This window comes from Megascapheus bottae, chromosome 10, assembly GCF_031878675.1.
Source record: "Megascapheus bottae isolate mThoBot1 chromosome 10, mThoBot2.hap1, whole genome shotgun sequence".
Classification (NCBI taxonomy): domain Eukaryota; kingdom Metazoa; phylum Chordata; class Mammalia; order Rodentia; family Geomyidae; genus Megascapheus; species Megascapheus bottae.
Genome location: NC_143518.1, coordinates 11,082,690 through 11,100,598, shown reverse-complemented (window position 1 = coordinate 11,100,598; position 17,909 = coordinate 11,082,690). Strand labels below are relative to the sequence as shown.

At 37.0% G+C, this 17,909-nt stretch overlaps 1 protein-coding gene across 5 annotated transcripts in view; it reads left to right on the top strand.

The window, feature by feature from the left end:
• Rgs7 (regulator of G protein signaling 7) overlaps positions 1–17,909 on the top strand; it is a 371,280-nt gene that overhangs the window by 330,825 nt on the left and 22,546 nt on the right. For all 5 annotated transcript variants that reach the window (XM_090340183.1, XM_090340186.1, XM_090340184.1 and 2 more), the window contains 5 exons: positions 7,222–7,296; positions 9,709–9,807; positions 10,989–11,050; positions 12,172–12,282; positions 13,942–14,067. In XM_090340183.1, the coding sequence (XP_090196309.1) occupies positions 7,222–7,296; positions 9,709–9,807; positions 10,989–11,050; positions 12,172–12,282; positions 13,942–14,067 (473 nt within the window). The remainder of the gene's footprint in view (positions 1–7,221; positions 7,297–9,708; positions 9,808–10,988; positions 11,051–12,171; positions 12,283–13,941; positions 14,068–17,909) is intronic.

Sequence of the window (17,909 nt, the reverse complement as noted above, 5' to 3'; positions counted from 1 at the left end):
TCTTCTCAAATGCCTTTTCTGCATCTGTTGAGACAATAAAGGCTGTGTATGAAAAACTCACAGCAAGTATTATACTTAATGGCCAAAAGCTAAAGCCATTCCCTCTAAAATCAGGAACAAGACAAGGTTGCACACTCTCTCCACTCCTCTTTAACATGGTATTAGAATTCCTAGCCAGAGGAATAAAGCAAGAAGCAAGCATGAAGGGGATCCAAATAGGGAAAGAGGAAGTGAAACTTTCCCTCTTTGCAGATGACATGATTCTGTATTTAAAGAACCCTATAGACTCTACTCCCAAGCTCCTTGAGCTGATTCAAAACTTTGGAAGGGTAGCAGGCTATAAAATTAACCCTCAAAAATCAACTGCCTTCCTCTATGCCAACAGTGAGAGAAATGAGGCAACAATCAGGAAAGCAACTCCTTTTGCAATAGCCAAAGAAAATAAAGTACCTAGGAACTATCTTAACTAAGAATGTAAAGGACCTTTTTGATGAAAACTCTAAAACCTGAAAAAGGAAATTAAAGCAGAAATGAGGAAATGGAAAAACCTCCCATGCTCCTGGATTGGAAGAATCAGCATCATGAAAATGACAATCTTGCCAAGAGCTATCTACAAATTCAACGCAATACCCGTCAATATCCCAATGACATTCTTTAAAGAAATAGAAGAGGCAATCCAAAATTTCATATGGAAAAATAAAAAGACCCCGTATAGCAAAAACACTTCTTAGCATAACGAACAGCCAAGAGGAATTTCAATACCAAACTTTAGACTCTATTACAGAGCTATAATTATCGAAACAGCTTGGTACTGGCACAAGAACAGGCCTGAAGACCAATGGAACAGAACTGAAGACCCAGATATTAAACCACAGACCTATGGCCACCTAATCTTTGACAAGGGAGCCAAAAAAATAAAGTGGAAGAAAGGCAGCCTCTTCAACACTTGGGCTGGCAGAACTGGTTAAGCACCTGCAGAAAACTAAAGTTGGATCCTTCTTTGTCACCCTGCACTAGAATTAACTCCAAATGGATCAAAGACCTCGAGGTAAAAGCTGACACACTGAAAACTTTACAATAAGGAATAGGAGATACACCAGGCCTCCTTGGCACAGATTGAACCTTTCTTAATAAGGACCAAGAATCACAACAAATCAGAGAAAGGCTGGATAAGTGGGACTGCATTAAACTGCAGAGCATTTGTATGGCAAAGGACAGAAAGAAATGCAATGAAAACAACTCTAAGTTTCTACCTCACTCCAGTTAGAATGGCCAAGATCAAGAAAACTAATAACAGATGCTGGAAGGGATGTGGCCAGGAGAGATCACTACTACACTGTTGGTAGGAGTGCAAACTCATTCAACCACTATGGAAAACTGTATGGCAGTTCTTCAAAAGACTAAACATAGAACTCCCCTATGACCCAGCAATTCCACTACTAGGCATTTACCCAATTGTCCAGAAACAAGGACTTACTAAATCCACTAGCACAACGATATTCATTGCAGCACAGTTTACCATAGCAAAGATACGGAACCAACCCAGATGTCCCTCGGTTGATGAGTGGATCAACAAGATGTGGTATTTTTACACAATGGAATTCTATGCGGCTGTCAGAAAGAATGACATCACCCCATTTGTAAGGAAATGGAAAGACTTAGAAAAAATCATATTAAGTGAAGTAAGCCAGACTCAAAGGAACATAGGCTCAATGGTTTCCCTCATTTGTCATAATCAGTAGAAACCGTGGGCTCTCCTAGAAGAGATTTGCAATAGAGCAAAGCCTAGATACATAAGGCCATAAAATATGACACTAAATGAAAGGACCTCTAGGATATAGAAACAATAGCCATATAATGAGTGATTGTTTTCCTTAATGTACTATGTTATCTCTCATCTCTTTTGCTCTCCTTTGTTTATTTCATATTGTTTCGGTATCTCACTTTGTTTTCTGATATATTGGATGTATTTATATTTGGTTATTTGAAATTGGATAGGGAAGGGGGGAAAACAAGATGAGGGGTGGGCATGTGGGGGAGGGAAATGGGCACCAAGACATGAGAAAGGGTATCGATGTATGTGAATTAATGCACCTTCTATCTGGTGAATATAATGTAACCCTTCTATTAATTACAATAAAATATATAAAAAACAAAACAAATAGAAAATGTACTGTGTTCAAGGTTAATATTTTGTTTTAAGTTAATCTAACTCTGTTTGAACCAATACTTACATGTAACTGACACTTTCATTCCCCCAGAATTATTATTCAACAAAAACCCCCAGGATATGCATAAAGGCTCCTTTAGCCACCTTTCTCTTACTTCTCCATTCAGCCATCATTTAGGATCTGTTCTGCCCATTTGCTCTAGTAGCAGGATTTAAAGAGAGTCAGTTTCAATTCCTGGCTCTAAATGCTCATGTTTTCCTGAATTGCTCTGATGCACATATTCCTTCTGCCACCATATTCACAATATGACCTGGAGATGGAACCGATAGGTGGATTGTATGCAAAGCAGGCAGGAAACATTAGGATCAATCCCAGTACAAATATAACAAAAATAATAGATTATAGACAAATACTTATGATAGATAATAGACAGGTATGTAGATTTAGATAGATAGAAAGAGAGAAAAAAAGAAAGATAGATAGATAGAACATGCATACATACATACATGCATGCATACTTACATACATAGATACATGTAGAGGCAGACACGATAGATGGGAATATGGATTGACAATAGATAAGAAGAAAAGGAACTAAATGAGATTTAGGTTATCCTAATAAAATGACAATAATGGAAGAATCTCAGTCTCTGTATTGTGCCCCATAAACATGCACACATACCAAGATGGTTTTATTTGTCCATGACATCCTCATTTCTCCTTTCAGTTTCAGTTATGAGTCCCACAATATTGCATTCTACGTTGTTATAAATCATGTAACACCCATGTTATACACTGCTCAATTTGCTTAAAGATAAATTTGTCTTTGCGTCACTAGAAATGACTTATGATTCACTTCTAGGACAATGGAAACAGCAATTTATTATCCCCTAAATCCATCCATTTTTTAGCTTGATACTGCTTCAAGCAGGTAGTCACCTTTTGAATATGTTTATGGAATGCTTATTTGCTGGTGATATATATATATATATGTATATATCTTATTGGGAGGATGTATATATCTAGTTCTGCAGAAAGCAACTGATGCATAACATTTCATGTGGATCTGGTGCCAGCTTCTGGCACCTATTATACATGCTTCAAAGCCTTTGCTTTGCTTTTTAATAAGCAAAGACATCATGGTCTTGTTCGGATAAAGAAAATGCTTGTAAACAAAATTGTAGAAAATATCTACCTTCCCTATTGAAGAGAATTACATCTGTGGGACATGTTTTGTTTGTAATTCCTTATGTTTTCATCTGCCTAGACACTGTGCTCCCATATTGTGATTGCCCTGTGTCTTGTCTTAGTGTGTTAGGTGGTAATGGAGGAAAGGCTACGTGTTCATTTATGTATTTCACCATTCATCACAAGACCTTTAGTTAGATACAGAGAGAAATAGTCTTTGAATAGAGAAAAGAATACAAGAAAAATCCATATTTCATTTCATGCCTGACTTTTAAAAACAGTTGCTTGGAGGTTGTTAGCAATAAAATATTAACTTATTGGTTCAGAAGGGTCCTAGACAACATTCAGCATTTAAGCATTTTTAGTCTACAAGAGTCCTCTAGATAGCTTAAGTGTCTTAGGTCTGTTTAACTAACAGCTGTTTCAAAATGTTATTTGAATTATGCCAGGAGTTTGGAGGAGCACTGAGGAAGGCAGCTAGTTTTACTTATCAGTTTATTATTTATTATTTTAACCACTTCACCATTAGGAATCAATTTTGATCAGGAATATTTTATTTTCATAGGATGAGAAACAAACACTTCTGGTTATTCAGGCTGTAATCAAGTTTTATTTTACAATCAATGCTTATTAATTAGTTGATTAGTGGTGTTAGTAATTGGCTCAAGTAGAATTTCAGAAGTCTGTTAATGGTTCATTAATCAAATTTAAAAGGTCAGAATCTTTGAAACTTGAGGATAAAAATTTCAATTCTCTTTTGAACTGCCAAATAGATGTGATCCTATGGGGAATTTTTTTCTTCAATGGTTAACACAGTTTCTGAGGTCATTTGCTAATTATCTTGGTTGACATAATGTCGAATTGATTAAAAAATCCTACATTTACATTCCCACTAAAGAAATTGTAGAGTTTAATTATTTCAGACTCCTCAGATATGTAAAGAAAACACTTGGTCTCTTTTCTCAGAAGCCTATTTGAAAGATAGTTTTAATTAGCATGCTCTGTATCCTGCCATAATGTAAAATGATCTGTGTAGCTAACTATACCACTTTGGGATAGTTGACCACATTTTCAATTCTCCTCAGCTTTTGCCTGGTGCTACTAAGGACTGGTCTTGAGGAGTTTGCTGCAGGGAGATTTTGTTTATACGATTTCATGTAGTGGAGGATGCAAGCCAGATAGCAACAGGATGCTGGCCAGAATTTTTAGATAGGGGGGCATGGTCTACCTTCCTCACTTGTAGCAATGTGCTCGCTTATCGCCACACACTTATGCCTTGCATTTGTCTTCCATGCATTCTGGGTTCCAATTCCACTGCAGGCTTTTATCTGACCCACCTACTGTCCTTACAACCTGTGCCTCTTCTGGAGTTTCTTTGTTTACTACACAGGAGTCTTAGAAAACACTTCCCTGGGCTCATCTTCTTAGCCACCACACCTTTAATTATAGGTTCATGTTGTATGTGAATATTTGTGAGGCTTCTCCAAAGGCTCAGGGGGAGCTGGACATGGTGTGAGAATTCCTGACACTCCCTCACTCTACTCCTACAGAAGGAACATGAAGGACCTGTGCAGTCTTGCATATCTGTGTCTCATTTCTCCTTGCTCTGGGTTATGAAGGCTTAGCCCTTCTAGATTATCATATCTAGTTATTCCCAGCTTACATTAGCACCTCCATCATCTGATTGACCAGGCTTGTCTCTGGTTGTATCAATACTATTGTATCAATGGGAACTGGTTCTTCATCAAAGCCCAGGCATAGGTAAGAATGACATTAGGGAACTAGAAACTGAGGAGGAAATGAAAACACAGTGCTTTAACATGTCTAAAACATTAATTATTGTGAATTTTAGATGCATATTAAAATTCCAGGCTCCCTTCTTAAAAAGAAAAGGACAAAATGAATGACTAGATTTGTCACAGAAAAACGAAATAAGAATATTATACAATGATCAAGTTGCTGCTTCATGAATTTACAGTAAATAAGTCCTTCCTACCTGTGAACACTTTTATCCTTTCTCTACCATGAAACTGATCCTTAGGCCAAAACAGCTACTTTTATTACCCAGTAGATACATAAAGTTAATTTATACTTTAATGTTTATATTACAATGTATGTATTTCTACAGTATACATAGTTCACACAGAGTATTTATAGGAAATATCCTTATTACTTTCTCTCTTTTGTTCTCTCTCTTTTAACAACACTTAGTATCTCAAGCAGTGCTTAAATTAACAGTCTCTCTGCCTCCCTAGTGTTTGGATTACAGTGGTGCATCATCTAACTTGGATTTATCATCTCCCCCCCCCCTTTTTAACTCATTGTAATATGACAGTGGAGTTGTATTGTGTCATGTCTGGGTTATCAGGACAGTGTTCTTTCTGCAAAAAGTTTCATTAGGCAAATCACCTTTGGGCCTTCTGCCTAACCTTATCCCAATTAACAAAAACTGTTCCACATTCATAGTTCCCTGCAACCACTTTCACAGACATCTCAAGTCTTTAATTTCTTGCCATGTGTGAGAAAAATAAAATCAAAAAGTTGAACAGAGATGTATACTACTTCAATGTTTAATTTTGCTCAAAATATTAAAATATCTCTAAATCTTACACCCAAACTTGAAAGTATGAAAATAGAATTCATGTAACTATTAACTTCTAATCACTTCTAAAAGATGAAGTCCTTTATAGTTTTCAGGTTCTGTATATGTTTGAATCTCCTTTCAGTTTTGTTCCATAGCCTTGCCTTTCCTTGTGTTGTGAAGGTCTAGTTTTGGAGATTTTGACGTACACTACATCCCCAATTCTTATTGCCCCACTCACTTTTTCTCTTCCTTTTTTGTCGCTCCTCCTTCCCTTCCTCCTCCTCCTCCTCTCCTTTCTCTATCCTCCTTCTCTTCCTTCTCGTCTTTCTTCCCCCCACTTACCCTAATTCTATTATCCAAATACAAAAGAAGTACACAGGGAGCTGTTTGTGTGTAACTTAAGGAAGCAGAACTAGACACTCCAAATTTTCTTGACCTCTGTTTTGAAAGAAGAAAAGTTGTAAATTTCTAGAAACAAGTACAGTATATTGTACCTTCAATCTACTGGCAATATACTTTCTCTAATTCTTTTAAAACATGAAATATATGGCACAGTCTATCTTTGTAAAACAAACATTTTTTAATCAGTAAATTTCCCATCACTATAAAAAAAAAATCACCCTGGTATTTGTGCTGGCTGAACTGAATGCCACTTTCATTTTCTCTCTTGAGAAAACCAAGCAGCCATCCAGAAGCAGTGTCAAGTTCTATAAAGAGGAGAGGCTTTACAGAATGCTGTGAGCAGACTTCAGCGGGGAACAGGGGTGGGGTGGGTGGGATGAGTGGGGTAGGGCAGAGTGAAGGGGGCACTCTTGTTCTGTCTTCCTGTGAGTAATCATAAAATACAACATCTACTCTCACATGCAAAGCCCAGATGTTTTCTTTTGTGTCTGTATTGTTTTGTTTTGGTGTTTGAACTCAAGGTCTCATGCTTGCTTGGCTTGCTCGCTTGCTTGGTTTTCTGTTACTTGAGCTATGGCTTCATTCTGGCTTTTTACTAGTCATTTTTGAAGATGGAATCTCCAAGGCTTTTAGGCCTGGGCTGGCTTCCAGCTGTGACCCATAAGGTCTTAGCTTCATGAGTAGTTATGGGCCCAAGTACTTTCTCTGGCTTCTCTGAATTGTTTGAAAATTGTGTTTGAGGCTTATTATTGTCTACAACTGATGGAAAGCTTAGGTCATGTCTCCGGTTCTCTCTGGAGAATGAGTCTAATCTGAACCTCATACCCAATTATTTATTTCACTCTCTCTGTTTTCTTTTTCTTTTTCCCATTTCAGCCTGGTTGTGTAAATACCACCGAAGTGGACATTAAGAAGTCATCGAGGATGAGAAATCCCCATAAAACACGGAAGGTAATCTGGCATCTGTTGTAAGGTCTTGGAGATGTATGACAGTGTGCACAGAATATCGCCCAATGAATACTTGCCTCCATTCCATGGCAGGTGTTTCCTGCCGTTCTGGGTCTTCTTGGTCCCTTTCTCCTTAGCAATGGCATCATCCCTGCCTGGGTCTCTAGGAAGATGGATGATGCTGCCTGTTTCTGACAGGAATGAGTCACAAGCAAGGAAAAGAGATGGAGATGATTTGAGAAAAAAGTGATGTTGATGAGCAAAGGGCATTTGAGAGAAAAGTACAAGGAGAAAGTGGTGCTGTTTAACTGCAGGCAGAGTCTCAGGACTTTCATTTTAAAATCAGATCTTTGGGTGTCTGGTTCTGAGAAACAGTTCCTGGGGAGAAATGTTGTTCTGAAATCAGTGACATTTTAGACAGTCCATTTTAGACAGTGGTGGTGACCATATAGTTTTCAAAGTGGCACGGTCATGTAGAAAGTATTTATATTCCTTCTGTTGAAAATGGAAATATATGTATATACAATAAATATATAATCTATAAAGTATATATATATAATTTTTGGCCTGTAACAATCAGTCTAGAGATGCAGAACACATATTGGGAGGCCTGGCAGGAAGCTCTGGCTTAAAGTCAGTTGGGCTGTGTGTCTTCAGTGGCCTTTCTTCTATGTGTGAGCAGAGAGAAAGGAAAATACAGATTCTCCTATATATATATATATTTTTAGAAGGGCACCAATTCTGTCTGGTTAGGTTCTCAGCCTTAGATTCTCAGTTAACATTATTTCCTTTCTAGGGGGCCATGTCTCCAAATACAATTTGTCATTCACATATTCATTTAGAGGAATTTGCTCCAGTTCATTTCATGCTATAAGGGGAATTGAAAAGATTTGTGACTCTGAATCGCTTTGCTTCGATCAATAACTTGGTAACAAGCAGGAAAGTATCTCACCACCACGGAAGGATTTCCCACAGCTCTGTCCCTGTGAAGCTGGCCACCGCATATGGTTATACACCCTACAAAAGAATGACCAGACACACGTGCTCGTGTCTTATGCAAGCTGTTGGTGGTTTGCTCAGTAATTGGTTTGTCTGTTTTTGGCCTTTCTGCTGAGAGACTGCCCTCCATTTTATACTGCTGCCGAGAAGGCTATGGAAGCCCTGTGTTATGTGTGCTTAAGCTTTCAATACAGATTCTGCCCTTAGCAAAGACAGCTGTTCTTCATGTCTTTGGAAGTCAGATGGAATAATACTTCTCGTGATTTCATGCCATAACACAATGAAAAAAGACAATGATTCCCAAAAATTATAACCTATTTTATCTGCTTAAAGAATATTTGGGTTATATTTTCATTTAATATGGGGATGCAGTATTTAACTATTGAGTTTTGAATATAGCTGATTTGTGATAATTTGAGAATTTATAATTGTCAGGTTAGGCACATAGCTCAGTGTTTAGAACTCGCTTAGCGTTTATGAGACCCTGGACTTTATCACCAGAACTGCAATCAGTATACCAAGACATTAAAATTTAGTATTAGGTCATTTTCAAATCTTTCCTTTAGATTTTAAGATATATATATACATACATACATATATATATATATACAAACATGTATGTATATACCTATGTCAGCATAGCCATGAAGAAACTTTGATATTAAAGAAAAGGTAATTTGATTTTCTCTCTCGAGCTAACATGAGGTGACTCATGGTCACATGAGGATGGTATTTTAGCTCTTTTAGTCTCTATAACTTTCTTCATACTAAACAAAATAATCTTCATAATAGTTGATTGGTCTTCCCTTGCGGTGTATTAATAATAAGACATCATAATCTTGAGAATTTCAGAGAAAATATAAGGCTTTTGGGGTCAAAAAATACTTGCACATGTCCTCTCAGTGATGATGTGGCACTCAGTGGCTTCTGCCCTTTGACATGGAACAGCAGGCTGCCATGGAGAGCCTTCAGTGTGAAACCAAAGCTGCAGAATTCACATCAGTCCTTCATTCTGTTCCTCTGTGAAAATAATTTGTAAATCTCTTTTAAAATTTGTTTTCATATATATACATATATATATACATATACATGCACATCTATTTTACTTTGAATTTGATGTGATTAAATGTTAATTTTAGGGCCTCCAGACTGCCCCCAAATTGAATACTTTTTACCATATTTTCACACATAATAGGTTCAAGTTAAAAATCTAATTGCATGTTTACTAAATACCCATTCTTCTGATTTACTTGTACATGGCAGTTGTTGATAGCACTTTCTTTTGGAGGTGGAGAGCACACATCATCAAATAAGCTTTTAGTGACCTTACTGGATAGATCATACAAATTTACTTTTTCCCTGTGCCTGTGAGAGATATTTTATCCTAACATATTTATTGTTTTTATTTTAACATAGTCTGTCTATGGTTTACAAAATGATATTAGAAGTCATAGTCCAACCCACACACCCACAGCAGAAACAAAGCCTCCAACAGAAGATGAGCTGCACCAACAGGTGGGTTGACTGAGAAAAATAACCTACTAATGGCACACAGCGTGGCAGCTGTGGAGAGGAGACAGTAAATAGGAATGGTGGGTACTGGGAAAGGTAATTTCTATGCCCAAGTGCTTCGTAGTGATTTGGAGTTAAGAGGTCATGAAAGGAATGGTGCATGCTGGTCAGGAGGATGAGGAAAGATTGTAGAGTTTCATGCTACCTTGGTATATACACTAACACCATCAAAGAAAGATCTAGTCTCAAAAAAATAACATGCCAAATAAGGGCATAGTGGTATTGCACTTGCCTAGCATACATGAACCTATGGATTCAAATCCAGTGCCCAAATGATAGCAATGATTAATAATAATAGAACAATGAAGTTGCCTACTTTGAAGACATGACACTTGAGAAGCATATCAACGTATTACCCTACTGCCACCTTTTCACATACAAGGCTGTGATTTGGTCCAACAATGGTGATACTTCTCTTTCCACAGTCCTGATGTCTCTAAACCTTTTGAAGGTTTCCCCTGTCAATCATAGTATGCAGTCATGGCATATATTGCTTGTCTTTTTCAGTCTTTTTGGCTTTAAGAAGTATTTCAAAGCAAACACTAATGTGTTATGAAATACTAGTTAAACCTCTTGGTTGGTACAATCTGAGGCCTATTTTCCCTTTTGTTTTCAAACTTTCCTTTTCCTAATGTTTTTATTGTGGTGTGATTTATATTCACTTCTTTAGTATGTTTATAATCATCCTGAAGGAAAAGCAAATATAGTTTCTAGGTTAAAGTTTCCCATGAGTTTGTATCCACATGAGCTGTAGTTATGAGTTGACAAAATGATGTTCGTTTTCTGAATTAAATTCTTATGTGGAAATGTGACTCTGGATTTGATTATTTATAGTGAATTAATGTTTGAAATCTCCACAACAATTTTCAGTGAAATTACATTTTGTTAGAGTAAATACAATGTTTGCTCATTTCTGTTTCAAAGCTGTATCAGTTTTTTGCACATTCAACTAGATAGCCCTTCTCTGTTAATTCTTTCAAAGCCCTCTGCTTTGAATATTTTGCTAGATTTTGAAATGTTATTTAGAATCATTTATCTATCCAGAATATCCAGTCTTCTGCAAATCAGATTTGAAATCTGTGATGCCATTATTTACGTAACTGCTTCTCTATCCCTCTTTGCAGATAAAATATTGGCAAATACAGTTAGACAGACATCGGTTAAAAATGTCAAAAGTTGCTGATAGGTAAGTATTTTAAGTTGCCAATGTGAATTTTTAAATGTCATGACACAAATGTGTTAGAGATGGCAAGAGGATGGTTTTAAGTGAGGCTGAGATAAATAATTGAAACTACAAATATGTTTTTTTTTTCCTGATGCATGTAATGTATTTTTTTTTCAGGATGGGAGTGCTAGTCCTTTGACTTGAAATCAGAGTCTTTTAGCTTTTAGATCAAGACTAGCGTTCTGCCACTTGATCCATAGCTCTAGTTCCAGTGTTTTAAATGGTTAATTGGAGAGAAGAATCTCATAGATAATTTGCCCAGGGCTGGCTCTGAGCCATAATTCTTAGATCTCAGCCTCCATAGTAACCAGGATTATAGATATAGGCCATTACTTGGCATATATGAAGCACTTTATGAAGAAATCTTGTGCTGTCGTTGAATGGGCAGCATGATCACCATTGTCCTAAATCCCTAGAAGCCGTGTCCTGGTGCCCAGCCCAGATTCAGCCACAGACAAGAATTCAAACAAGTGAAATCTTATCACTTCTGCTGACAGATAGGAACTTTAATTTACTGGCTACACTTTGGCAATTTAGCAATGGAATTTATATATTTATTTTCACACTCATAAAACATCTGAATTAAACTTATATTTTAAGTTTGTCTTGTCTTCATTCTGCTCTTAGCAAGATTCACATTCTTTATTTAGGCACACTGTCAAATTTTGCCTCTTTAACCTTTTCATTCTCACTTTTGTTCTTGTAGATTGAAAAGCATCTATATTTTACTTAATATCTATATATACTTTTGAGCAACTTTCCCTCATAATCCTTTCTACAAATTGATTAACATCTATTGGGCAAGCAAAGTAGCAAAGCAAGGACTAAAGTGACTTAGCACCATACTTCACAACCTAACCTCCCAAAGGAGCCTCGTTTAGTCCTAAAGAGTGTTGAATCCACATCTTAGACATGGGAGGCAAATGTCATAAGCACATGCATAAATCATAAGGTTTTGCAAACATGGATTCCCTGGCCAGATGTTTTCATATTGTTCCTTTATTAGTTTGACTTTTGTTTCTTTATCGACTTCAGGCAGAAAACTCAGGAAATACCTGAATCTTATTTTTTTTTCTCCCTAGTCTACTCAGTTATACGGAACAATATGTAGAATATGATCCATTTCTTGTTCCACCTGACCCTTCAAATCCTTGGCTGTCAGATGATACTACTTTCTGGGAACTTGAGGCAAGGTAAGTGCTATTTCTCTTTGGCAAATCTTTCATTTATTTTAGAGTGTGGGTGCAATAGAAAGAATCTCATAGTGGTTCCTTCTAAAGATGACTTTATTCTTTATCATTATTATCCAGGATGTAACATTCTTTATCAAAGTAAGGGCTTTTAAAACTGGCATTTGTTTTCCAGGAAGACTTCATCTATAAAAAGATGGAATCCTATGATTCATGAAAACATAGATGGAACTAGAGATCATTGTGTTTGGTAAAATAAGCCAGGCACAGAAACAATAGTATCACATGATCTCACAATTTATAAAAAGTTGGTCTCAGAGGCTGTGATATAATGTCACTTACCAAAGGCTATAGAGAGAGGGAAGCACAGAGAAAGACTAACCAATAGTAGTACTAAGTTACACTTAGAAAGGAGTAAGAAATTCTGGTTCACTACAGTACAGTGCAGTGACTCTATAGTCATATAGTAATATAGTCATATAGTCTATAGTAAATGTGTTTCATATACATAATAAAGCTAGAGGAAACAATTCTGAAGGTTTTGACCATAAATGTAAGATGCTTCAGGAGACACATGTACCATGACATAAGTATTATACAATATATGTTACCAAAATGTCGCATGGTATTCTATACATGTGTATATATATACACACATGTGTGCAGATATATTGTCAGTTTGAAATAAAAAATAATTTTAGAAACAGAGTTGTATTTCTGAAAATACTGACCTAAATTTAGAGGTGACAATTTCAAGGTGAGTTAGCCAGAGATTAATTCTTCAGTTCCTGCAATTCAGCTAATCAAAGGATCATGTATTCGATTAAAATGAATGCTAAATCCATATTAAGCCCTATAAAATACATTTTATGCATTCAGTTTAAAAAAATCAAATGAGCTTACCACAAGCAGCAAAAGAACCAACTTTCAAATATCTAGAGCAGAAACAAGGACTCTGAACTTTTTTCATGAGCTCTGTAGGAAGAGCATTATGCCACCACTGTGCATGGAGCCACTGGAAGACTGTACATATCTCTGGACAAGAATGATCATTTGTCTGTAGCACTTCCAAGATTGTGTGTGTGGCAGTCTTTTTCTTTCATATCATGCAAGAGATCTTTAACACTTGAAATACCCAGAGGATTTCATCCATAAGGAAGCTAATCTCCCCCAATGTTATAATTTCCCCAGGATTAGTCAAAAATTAGTATTGAATGTCAGTGCATCTTCCTCAATGCAGTTTCCTTCCATGGAACTGCACCGTGTAGTAGTTTAGAAAAAAAGACTCCAAATCACAATGTCTAGATCTTTGTCATTTGTTACTTGTGGGATATTGTCATGTTCGAACTTTTGGAGTGCCTCAGTTTCCTCCTAGAGAAAATGAAAAGAATAATAGGATTGAGCTTATAAAAGTTCCTGAAAAATAAAGATAATTATTGGGACCACTTAGCACATTGGCAGACTGGCCACTGAATAATAAAGGTTAGTTATTGATTCCGCTTACTATAATTTCCTAAAGAACAGTCCATGAGAGATTTATTGGTGTTTTGAAACTGAACAAGAGGAACTTTAAGATATACATGACTTTGGGAGGAAAAGATACAGAAAATAAGAGTGGCAACGAAAGGAATGTATTTGTTTTTATTTCCTCCTCTCCTTTAGCAAAGAACCGAGCCAACAGAGGGTAAAGAGATGGGGTTTTGGCATGGATGAGGCATTGAAAGACTCAGTTGGGAGAGAGCAATTCCTTAAATTTCTAGAGTCAGAATTCAGTTCCGAAAACTTGAGGTAAGACACATTGTTTAGTTCTTATACTTTAAGCCTGGGCAACATGATCGAGATTATTTGGACTTCACATAGACTCACTGTTCTTTTTTTTAATATTTTTTATTGTAATTAATAAAAGGGTTACATGATATTTGTCAGATAGAAGGTACATTAATTCATATACATTGATACCCTTTCACATGTCTTGGTCCCCATTACCCTCCCCCCCAACCCCCCTCTTGGTTTCCCCCCTTCCCTGTCCAATTTCAAGTAACCAAATACAAATGTATCCAATATATCAGATAACAAAGTGAGATATTGTGACAATATGAGATAACCAAGGAACAGCAAAAGAGATGAGAGATAACATAGCACATTAAGGACAGCAATCATTCATTATATGGCTTTTGTTTCAATATCCTAGAGGTCCATTCAATTAGCTTCATACTATATGGCCTTATGTATCAAGGTTTTGCTCTATTGCAAATCTCTGCTAGTAGAGCCCAAGGTTTCAACTAGTTATGATGAATGAGGGAAACCATTGAGCCTAAGTTCCTTTGAGACTCACTGTTCTTGCACCAATACCATATGGCTGTTATAAACTCATAACATTTATTCCAAATGGAAGGAAAAACAGATCACCAGGACAAAGGCTACCATAATATGTGTGTATGTATATGTGTATGTGTGTATGTTTACTTATTTACATGTTTGGTGTCAATACTAGGGCTTGAAATTAGGGCCTGAGCACTGAGCATTGTCCCTTAGCTTTTTTTGCTCAAAGCTAGTTCTCTACCATGTGTGTCACAGCTCCATATTTAGCTTTTTGGCCATTAACTGGAGATGAGAGTCTCGTGGACTTTTCTTGTCCTAGCTGTTTTTGAGCCTTAATCCTCAGATCTCAACCTGCAGAGGAGCTAGGATTATAGACATGAACCACTGGCACCTGGTAGTAATTGTGGTTTATACTGCCTCTGTGTGTGTGTGTGTGTTGGTACTGGGGTTTGAACTCAGAGACTTGCACTCTCTCTTATCTTTTTCGAGCAAGAGTGGCACTCTATGGTTTGAGCCATATCTCTCTTCCAACTTTACATTGACAAGTTGTAGGTAATCATCACATTTGTCTGCCTGGATTGGTTTTGAACCTCAATCTTCAGGTCTCAGCCTCTTGAGTAGCTAGGTTAATCAAAGTGAGCCAGTAGCTTTCTTTGGAGTTTTTAACTATATAAATTCAGTGCTTTAAAAATAGACTGGATAAAAAGAGTTCTCAGTTATATCAAAGTTAAACAACAGTGCTTGTTAAATTACATGATCACTGACTATAAACATTAATCTTCCTCAATATTTCTCCAGTGAAATAGCGACATTCAAGCACTTGAGACAAAGCTTAAGGAGCAGCTCATTTATTCACACACTTAAATACAGCCTGTGAGAGAAGCTCTTCATTGGGCTGTTAGAGGGAAAGGCAGCCCATCTGTCCAACTCTCCAGTTTTACAAACTTCTGACATCTTGTAATTTTATTTATTTATTTATTTATTTTATTTTTTTTTTGCCAATCGTAGGCTTAAACTCAGGGCCTGAGCACTGTCCTTGGGCTTTCTCAAGACTAGCGCTCTATCACTTGAACCTTTGCACTACTTTAGGCTTTTTCTATGTATGTGGTACCGAGGACTCGAACCCTAGTCTTATTAGATGCTGGGCAAGCATTCTACCACTAGGCCAGACTCGCAGTCCCAACATCTTCTAACATTTAAAGGGACACTTGGCAATAACATCTTAACATGTGAGACAACAGAATGGATTTTAATAACTATTTAAGATCAAAACAGTGAGTGCTATTTTTTCAATATAAGAAACTGTTGTTCAATGAGGTCTTTCATTAATTACCCTATTGGAACCTGATACCCAGTTTTCTCTTTTCTATGATTGGCTGTGTCCTATGAAGGCCTTTACTGAAAGGCCTCAGAATTAATTAATACCACAAGACACTGGTGGCTCACAACTGCAATTCTAGCTATTCACAAGTCTGAGATCCAAAGATCATGGTTCAAAGCCAGCCCAAGTGTCAGTCTGTAAGACTCTTACCTCCTGTTAACCACCAGAAAGCCAGAAGTGGTGCTGTTGCTCAATGTGGTTGAGAGGTTGCCTTGAGCAAAGGGCTCAGGGATAGCTCATTATTAATATCCATGGGAACTAAACAGCATTGCCCATGACACATTCTTTTCAGGAGAGATAACAGATACCTGTATCAAATCATTCAGCGATATAAAGATAGTTGACAAATATCTCAGGGATAAGATAAGGTGACAACAAGCAAAGCCTGTAAAACTTTAAGTTTTACTATACTTGTCATGGACTTAGGGTATGTAGCATCCTCTTCTTTTTCAGATTTATGGGATCTCTTCATAAAGGGGCTTGTACAGGCTCCAAAATTGCTGAGGATTTTGATTGAGCTAATTAGCATTTTTCTATTTTCTATTTTCATATCAATGATTCATTGTAAAAATGCCTTTTTGGCATGTTGGTGAAAGGAGGCTGGACTTTCCTCTCATCTAGGATTTTGAAAATATATTTGCAGCTTGCATATCATAAAGAGGAAATAAATGAGCAATGAACCCCACTTAACTAAATAAAAATGCTCTTTCTCTCTAGTAGTGCATATAGATGAAAAAACAAGTCACCACACAAACCGATGGGTATTTAGACAGATATATACAAGTACTCTTTTTGAGACTTGAGATGGAGATTAGTATAGGCATAATAGGAGAAACAACTTGCCAGAACTGGTGATCAGAAGATAATAGCAAGGGAGGTGGAGCGGGGAGGGGGAGAGAGGGGAAGAACAAGGAAAATTTTAGAAAAAATAGAGTAGCTTGTGCATGCTCTGCTTCCTGTATGACTTACATCACCAGCAATTCTTAGTTCAGTGAACTAGTTGTTCTGTTAATTCCATGTGATAGTAGTGTCCCTGCTGAGTAATTACATATAAAAATATTAGAGGGTTAGTCAGGGATGTTTATGCCTATAATCTCAACTATGCAGGAGGTATGGGTAGTAAAATTTTGGTTCAAGGTTGTCCTGAACAAAAACATGAGACACCTCCCCCATCCACCCCATCTAAAAGTAACTTATAAAAGGATAGGTGGGGGCTGGAAGTTTGGCCTAGTGATCAAGTGCTTGCCTAGCATGCACTAAGACCTAGGTTCGATTCCACAGTACCACATACATAGAAAAAAAAAAGCTGGAAAAAGCCCAAGGACAGTGCTCAGGCCCTGAGCTCAAGGCCCACAACTGGCAAAAAACAAACAAAATAGATGTGATTCAAGTGGAAGAGTACATGCCTACCAGATATAAGACCCTAAGTTCCACTAGTGGTTAAAAAATAGTGGCTATCTTTAGTTTCTATAAACCAATACTCAGGTGTTCACTGATCCTCACATTTGAGTCTATCTGCTTTTGCTTATGTATCTGTATCTTACATTATGAAGACAAAATGGTCCAGTTGTTCAGCAGAGCTGTGAAATCCACTTAAATCACTCTCAGTGCATTGTGTCTAAGAAGTAGCAGCCTTGGAAGGACCTACTATTGCTTGACTGGGGTGCTCATGTAAGCATTTCTTCAAACATCAGGACAGGAAAAGAAACCAGAGACACTGTTAATCTCAGAGTACTTATTTCTTCAGTGTCCCATGGCTCTCCAGTGATGTGATTTTGCTCGTTCTTTTTTTTTAGATAAAGCAGTTTACATAAGTAAATGCAGTAATAGCATGCATTTTTATCCATGGAAGATACCTTGTAATATCTATTACATATCTTTAACCCAGTGGACCATCAGTAAAACAGTATTGTCAATAGATTATGCT